This window comes from Rissa tridactyla, chromosome 22 (assembly GCF_028500815.1).
Source record: "Rissa tridactyla isolate bRisTri1 chromosome 22, bRisTri1.patW.cur.20221130, whole genome shotgun sequence".
Taxonomy (NCBI): Eukaryota; Metazoa; Chordata; class Aves; order Charadriiformes; family Laridae; genus Rissa; species Rissa tridactyla.
In genome coordinates this window covers 2,136,525-2,144,293 of record NC_071487.1, presented here as the reverse complement: position 1 = coordinate 2,144,293, position 7,769 = coordinate 2,136,525, and the positions used below count along the sequence as shown (strand labels likewise).

Below are 7,769 nucleotides of genomic sequence, written 5' to 3'. Positions count from 1 at the left end.
ATGGGTGCACCCCCAAGCTGGGGTGGGGGGCTGCAGAAGGAGGGGGTGCACCCGAGCATCTTGGCGGGGGGGGGAGGGGGGCATAGGAAGGGGTCTGCACGGAGTGGGAGCCCCCTCGGGTCTGCGGGGTGCACGGGGAGGGGTCCTGCGGGCTGAATGGGGGGGGGTACATCCTGCACCCTCTCTGCCCCACCAGGGGGGTGTGGATAGGGCCCCCCCCACACCTCTGCACCCCTTCTCCGGGCTGCCTGCCCCTTCGCAGGTGGGGCGCGGGGCCTGTGCTCGGCGGCGTGGGGGGACACCATCTTCGCCCTCTCCTCGGGCCACGGGCGGTGCGGGGTGGCCGTCATCCGCACCAGCGGGCCGGGCAGCCGCGGGGCCCTGCAGAGCCTCACCGGCCCCCCCGAGCTGCCCCCGCCCCGCGTCCTGACCCTGCGGCGCATCCGCGACCCCGACACCGCCGAGACCCCTCGACCGCGGCCTCATCGTCTGGTTCGCAGGTGGGCTGGGCATCGGGTGCCCTATGGGGGGGTCTTGATGCCTGGTGAGGGGTCTCGGTGCCCTGGGGGGGGGTCTTGATGCCTGGTGAGGGGTCTCGGTGTCCTATGGGGTCATCTCGGTGCCTGGTGAGGGGTCTCGGTGCCTGGTGAGGGGTCTCGGTGTCCTATGGGGTCATCTCGGTGCCTGGTGAGGGTCTCGGTGTCCTATGGGGTCATCTCGGTGCCTGGTGAGGGGTCTCGGTGCCCTATGGGGACATCTCGGTGCCTGGTGAGGGGTCTCGGTGCCCTATGGGGGGGTCTCAGTGCTCGTGAGAGGTCTTGGTGCCCTATAGGGGGGGTCTCAATCCTTGTGAGGGGTCTCGGTGCTCTATGGGGGGGGGGGGTCTCAATGCCTGGTGAGGGGTCTCGGTGCCCTATGGGGGGTCTCAGTGCCTCATGAGGGGTCTCGGTGCCCTATGGTGGGGGGGTCTCAATCCCTTGTTGAGGGGTCTCGGTGCCTGCTGGGGGGGGGTGGGTCTCAATGCCTGGTGAGAGGTTCTTGGTGCCCTATGGAGGGGGTGTCAGTGCCTGGTGAGGGGTCTTTGTGCCCTACATGGGGGTCTCGGTGCCTGACACAGCCCCTCTCAGCTTCCCCGGCACCAGCCGAACGCGGATGCCAGTGGGGACGGTCCCAGCTCAACACTGGCCCCTCGCACCCATCCTGTAGAGCTGCAGCACCGCCGGGGGCGGGGGGGGGTGGTGTCTCTCCCGAGCCCCCCAGAATCCCCTGTGGGGTGAAGGAGATGCATGCTGCTGCGGGCGGGGAAGGGATGGGGTGTGCTGGGGCGGGGGGGCTGGCAGCGGTGGGCTCAGCCGTCCCCCGTCTCGGCAGGGTCCCCAGAGCTTCACCGGGGAGGACTGCGCCGAGCTGCACGTGCACGGCGGGCTGGCGGTGGTGAGCGGGGTGCTGCGGGCGCTGGGGTGAGGCTCCCCCCGACCCTTCCCCACCCTCCCCCTCGGGTCCTGCCCCCCGGGGTTACTGCCGGAGCTCCTCGGGGAGGGGGGCTGATCCGGGGGGGCTGGCAGGACGCTTGCCCGGGCTACGTCCCGCCGAGCCCGGGGAGTTCACGCGCCGAGCCTTCCGCCGCGGGAAGCTGGACCTGACGGCGGCCGAGGGGCTGGGGGACCTGATCCGGGCGGAGACGGAGGCCCAGCGGCGGCAGGCGCTGCGGCAGATGGAGGGCGAGCTGGGCCGGCTCTACCAGCGCTGGAGCCAGACCCTCACCCAGGTAAGGATGGCGGGGGGGCGGGCTGGGATCTGGCCACCTGGGCTCCTCCGCTGGGTCGTGGTGGCTTGGGGCCACGGGGCTGGGCTAGCCCCGCTGACCCCTCCGCTGGCCCCCCAGGCTCTCGCCCACCTTGAAGCCTACATCGACTTCAGCGAGGATGACAACGTGGAGGAAGAGGTCTTGTCCCAAGGTGAGGGCTGGCGGGGCGGGGGGGGCGAGTGGGGGGGCTGGGACACCCCGTCCATGCTGTTGTGTTCCCCCCCCTCCGCCGTGTCTCTCCCCGCAGTGGATGCCACCGTGCGGGCGCTGGAGCAGGAGATCGGCGCCCACCTGCAAGACGGGCGCCGTGGGGAGATGCTCCGCGGGGGGGGTCCACGCCGTCATCGCCGGCCCCCCCAATGTGGGCAAGAGCAGCCTGCTCAACCTGCTGTGTGAGTGGGGTGCGGAGGGGGGGGGGCGGGGGCTCACAGCTGGACGAGTGTCCCCCCTCCCTGGGGGCTGGGAGCCACTGGTCCCCGATGCTACGTGGGCAGGGGGCGTCCCCAGCATCATCCCCTGTGCCGTGTGTGTGTGTCCCCACCCCAGGCCGGCGTCCGGCAGCCATCGTGTCACCGGTGGCGGGGACGACGCGGGACGTGGTGGAGGTGGCCCTGAACGTGGGTGGTTACCCCCTGGTGCTGAGTGACACGGCCGGGCTCCGCGATGCCACCGACCCCATCGAGCAGGAGGGGGTCAGCCGCGCGCCGGGGACCGGTGAGGCTGGGGGGGGGGGGGCGGTGGGGGCCGTGCTGGGGGTCCCCCCCACCATCGCAGGGGCTCGGAGGTGGGGGGATGCGTCCCTTTGCCTTACCCTGTCCCCCCCTGTCCCCCGCTGGTAGGCTGCAGCAAGCGGACCTGGTGCTGGCCGTGCTGGACGCCACGGCGGTGCCCCCCGAGCCGGCCGGGCTGGGGGCTGCCCTGGGCTCCCTGCTGCCCCCCGCTACCGCCACCCCCTGCATCCTGGTGCTCAACAAGGCTGACCTCCTGCGGGGGGGCGGGGGGGCCCTGCGTGACGCCTGCGCCCACGGAGACCCCCTGCCCCCCGCCACCCTCCTCTCCTGCAAGACGGGCGAGGGGCTGGACCACCTCCTGGAGCTGCTGGCGCGGCAGCTGGCGCGGCTGTGAGTGCGGGGGACACCGTGGGGGGGGGACGGGGATGGGACGACGACACCAGCTGCCCCATCCCTGCTCTCGGGGGGGTTGCTCCAGGCTGGTTTTTCCTCCCCTTCCCCATACAAGGTGCGGAGACCCGCTGGCCGGCTCGCCCAGCTGACGCAGAGCCGGCACAGCCTCCACCTTGGCGACTGCGCGGCGGCGCTGGCACGCTACGGCCGGGAGCGCCGGCGCGACCTGGGGCTGGCGGCCGAGCGGCTGCGACTGGCGCGGCGGCACCTTGGCCGCATCACCGGCCACGTGGGCGCCGAGGACGTCCTCGACATCATCTTCAGGGACTTCTGCGTTGGCAAGTGAAGGTTGCCGCCCCCCCCACCCTGGGCTGTGCGGTGCCACCAGCGCTGAGGACTGTGGGCGAGGGGGGCTTGTGGCTCCATGCCTGGCATTAAACTGTGGTGCCTTTGGTGGCTCTGGTGTCCTTCCCCCTCCCTGATCCCCGGGCCGGGCTGCCGTGTTTTCCTGGCCGGGGGGAGCGTGTCCCGAGCCCCAGACATGGGAAAAAAAAAAAAACCACTGGGAGAGGCCCCGTTTCCTGGCCAGGAGAACAAACAAGGAGCTGGAGCGGCTGGAAGGGAAAAGCCACCCCGGGCTTCCCCCCTGGGGCGTCCCCCTCCACCCTGTGGCACGGGGGATGTGGGGCTCGGCATCCCGGCGGGTCCGTCCTTGCACCCCCAGCCCTGGGGACACAGCGTGGGGGTCTTGGGGACACCCCCAGCCTGGGGAGCCATGGCATCCCCCCGGCTCTTGCACCCCCCTGTCAGCTTATGGGCTCTGCACCCCCACCGATGGGTGCTCCCTAGGGACCCCCCCCCTGCTCTCCCACCCCCCCAGCTGGGGCTCCCAGGCTCTGGAAGCGCCTGGTGCTCCGGGGTTAGTTATAGCGGAGCTCCATGAAATCCTCTTCCAGCCGGGCTGTGCGGGGGCCATTGGGACAGAGGGGAGCCCCCTCCATCACCCCCGGGGTGGGCAGGGACAGGGGGAACCCCGCAATGTCCCCATCTTCAGGCAGTGGCGGGAGCGTGGGGTTGCCCGTATCCGGGGAGGGATGCGGGTTGGGGGGACCCGAATGGGACCTGGGGGCGGAGATGGGGACGTGGTGGGGACGCTTACGTGCCGCCGCCGAGGGACTGGCGTGCGGGCAGCCCGGCAGGCAGGAAAGGCTCTTTCAACAGGAAGGAGTGGGAAGGGTGGCCATTTATCAGCGAGTGGCAGCCGGCGATTAATCATGGCGCTCGGCGCATCCTGCGCCTGCTGCTGCGCCCCGGGCCCCCGCCCCGGCCTGCGAGAGGCCTCGGTGGCCAAGGGCTTCCCACCCCGAAAGGCGCTCGTGAAGCCGGGACGGGATGTTCCCACTCCCCATCCCAGCCGTGGCCTCTGTGTTCCCTCCGCCCCCAGCATCGGCGTCCAGACACACGTGTGGCGAGCTGCGTCGGTGCTCAGAGCCGGCTGTATTTACAGCTGCCGACCGCCCCATCTCCAAGGGTACATGTGGAGGGGAGGCAAGCATGCAGGAGGGGACGAGCGCAGGGGGCTCGGGGAAGGGGACAGGCGAGGGTGGCTCTGGCTCCCACCATGCTGGTAGACCCCCCCCCGGGGCAGGGGGAGGACGGCGGTGTTGCCGGCCGCTCGCTCCCCATCGGGGTTTGCCATCCATGCTGCGAGAAGCACCTCCTGGGCTTGTCCTCCTGCCCCTCGCCGCCGTTCCGTGCGCTCCTCGGCCGTTAGCCGCTGCAGAGAGGGCAGGATCAGGCCCCCAGCACCAGTACTGCTCACCCCCAGCCCTCTCTACCCTCCCCATCCCACCCCCAAGCCTGGTGGGTTCCTGCACCGTCCCCCCCTCACCTGGGGTTCTTCAGGTGGACGTGTACTGCTCCATGATCTTCTGCACCGACCGCTGGATCTCCTCCGTGTTGATTTTCCCTGGTGGATGGAGCAGCGGGGGCTGAGCCGCGCTGCGGGGGGCAGTGGCCCCCAGTGTGATGGGGGGGGACACGGTCCCACGGTGATATCCCCCCCCAGGACTCACCCATGTTCCCGAAGATGCCCTGGTGCCTCAGAGCATCCACGTAGGAGCCGGTGCTGGTGAAGGGTCCCAGCCGCCCGCCGCCCGCCGGCACCCGCGAGCCCGTGACGTCGAAGAAGGCGTTCATCTGCGGAGGAGAGGGGACAGGGATGGGGACGGTCAGCGCCGGCACCGCTGGGCCGAGGGGGTCCCAGGGGGCTGCAGGGGGCTTGGTCCTGCCCGGGGGGGCGGAAGGAGGTGTGTTTGCAAAAGAAAAGATGCTCGTGCGAAAGAAAACGCATTTGAGCCGCCTGGTCTGGTGGGAGGTGTCCCTGCCCAGGCAGGGGGGTTGGAACTGGATGATCTTTAAGGTCCCTTCCAACCCAAACCATTCCGTGATTCTATAAAAAAAAAACAAAACAAAACAAAACAAAAACGTACGTGGAAAAGAAAACGCATACGCAGAAGAAAAAACGTACGTGGAAGAGAAAACGCACGCGCAAAGGTGCGTTGGCAGAAGCCCGACAGAAAGATGCTCGCGCAAAAGAAAACTGTCCACGGCTTCGTGGACCCACGGCCACGGGGAGGGGGGGGGGGCGGTTCTCGGGGACGTCCCCGCGGGTCCCTCACCTTGGAGCCCACGCAGATGTTGAACTGCTCCTTGAAGTACCCCGGCCTGTGCGGCCGCTTTGCCCTTCTCCTCCAGCTCCTTGCCCAGCTGCTCCTTCTCCGCCAGCAGCTTCTTCTTCTCCTCCTGCCCGCCCTTGACCTGTTTCTCGGCATCCTGCAGCCGCCTCTCCAGCTCGTGCTTCTCCCGGGAGCAGTTGAGGTGACACTGGTGCAGGGTCATGTCGCAGACGCTTTTCCCCACGTACTTGGTCTCCCGTTCCTGCTGCCAGAGGAAAAGCTCCTCCGTCCGCTGTGTCAAGCGGTTGAGCTGGTCGAGGACGGTGCTGCAGCTGTAGGGGCCGACCATCTCCTTGATGCGCTGGAAGGAGTAGCTCATGTCGGACCGCAGGGTCCTGCACTCGTCTTTCAGCAGCTCCAGGTTGGTTTTGGTGGTGTCGCAGAGGGTCCTGGTGGTGAGCAGGTCCCGCTGGCAGTTCTCGTGCTCCTGGGTGACTTTGCTCAGGGTGGCACCCGCTTTGCGCAGTTTTCCTCCAGTTCCTTCTTGGCCAGGGCTGTCTGGTCCAGCTGGCTCCGCAGCAGCGCCTTGTCGGCTGCCAGAGTTGGGGGGGGACACACGCACAGGGTTGGGGTGCACGGTGTCGCCCCCCCCAACTCCCACCCCACGTCTCGGGGTGACAGCCCCTGCCTGGCCCGGGGAGGGGGCAAGCCCCCTGCACAGGCTGTAGCAGGTCCCCGAGGGGTGCTGGGGGTCCCCGGGGCCCGGGGGGGGTGGGGGTGGGGGCAGCTGGGGCTGGAGGGGGGGAGGTGAGGGGTGTCCCCTTACCGCTGCAGCTGGCGTTGATGAGGCTGATGGTCATGTGGCACTCGTCCAGCTTTGCAGCTGGCGTTGATGAGGCTGATGGTCATGTGGCACTCGTCCAGCTTCGTCGTCTGGTAGAAGATGATCTTCATCATCTCCTGCAGCTGAGGTGGGGGGAAGAAGAGGAAGGCGGGGGGGTCAGAATGTCCTGCAAGGACACCCCCCCCCCCCCCCCCCCCCCCCCCAGCATCGTCTCGCACCCCCTGCGTGGTGGTGAAGAGCGCCGGGGGCTGGCGAGGATGAGGATGACGATGAGGATGAGGTGGGGGGGGGCTGAGAGATTGGAACCCCTTCAGCCAGCGGCTGCCTCCGGGATGCCAGAACTGGGACCCCCCCCCCCCCGCCCAAGGCTGGGGGGCGGGAGGGGCACATGGGCATCGCCAGCAGGCTCAGCCCCTCCGCCCCCGCCATCCTCATCCATCCCCCGCTGAAGCTTGCGGGGCCGAAGCGAGGTCCCGGCTCCTTGCGGTACCCGTGGGTGGGTGGGTGACTGCGGGGCAGGGGGGGCTCACCTTGGGGAGGGCGTTGGGAGCCTGGGTGCTGTTGCACTTATCCAGGTCCCGCTGCACCTTCTGGGCGAGGACCTGCAGGCCCTGCTTCTCCTTGAGGGTGGCGTTGAGGGTGCGGGTGAGGTTGAGGTTCCTCCCGCTGAGGGTGATGATCTTGTTGTAGCGGTCCTGCATCTGCGCCTCCAGCAGCCGGAGGTGCGTGTCGGTGCCCGCCTGCGCGTTGCCGTACACCATGAAGAGCACCAGCCCCAGGATGATGAGGAACTGGATGAGGGAGGTGAAGAGGAAGATGTACTTCACGTAAAAACCGCAGTCCCGCTTGGGCATGGCCTCCTTGGCCTCCAGACCAAACTTGGCCATGGCGAAGCTGCTCTTCTCCATCCCGCCGACGCTCTGAGCGTTTCCCCCCCCTCCCCGCCCCACGGCAGCCCCTTTCAACGGGGCCGCGCCGGGGCGGAGCTGGCTCCCACCGCCGTGTTTATATTGCTCTATTTAATATTTCCTTCTGCTGGGCTCCTTCCTGCCTCTCCGGATGCCTCGGACCCGCCGGGTTATCACGACGCAGCTTCTGTTTGGTGCGATGACTATTGTTCCTAGTTGCTAACGGACGGGGGCAAAGCCTGGGACCCTGCTCCCCCCCCCCCACCGCCCTCTGGCGGGATTCGGCGTTCCCCCGGGACAGGTTTTTCACCCCAAAATAGCCCCCCGGCACGGCGGGCAGCGGGGATGCCCATGGAGTGCGTCCCGGGGGCTGTCAGGGTGGGCTGCGGCCACCGGCGCTCGCTGGGG

The 7,769-nt window shown here is 68.8% G+C and overlaps 2 protein-coding genes across 2 annotated transcripts; one reads left to right on the top strand and one right to left on the bottom strand.

The window, feature by feature from the left end:
• On the top strand, positions 1–3,408 carry GTPBP3 (GTP binding protein 3, mitochondrial). Its single transcript, XM_054182319.1, is given in 12 exon segments — positions 1–45; positions 211–468; positions 470–496; positions 1,372–1,465; positions 1,566–1,768; positions 1,886–1,958; positions 2,055–2,131; positions 2,133–2,199; positions 2,354–2,509; positions 2,637–2,928; positions 3,047–3,072; positions 3,075–3,408. Coding segments are annotated over 12 exon segments (1,521 nt in total). The 3' UTR covers positions 3,278–3,408.
• Positions 3,409–4,397: 989 nt separating this feature from the next.
• On the bottom strand, positions 4,398–7,471 carry PLVAP (plasmalemma vesicle associated protein). Its single transcript, XM_054182308.1, is given in 8 exon segments — positions 4,398–4,708; positions 4,823–4,900; positions 5,007–5,130; positions 5,613–5,654; positions 5,656–6,134; positions 6,137–6,194; positions 6,477–6,575; positions 6,984–7,471. Coding segments are annotated over 7 exon segments (1,248 nt in total). The 5' UTR covers positions 7,362–7,471; the 3' UTR covers positions 4,398–4,708; positions 4,823–4,832.
• Positions 7,472–7,769: the final 298 nt, after the last annotated feature.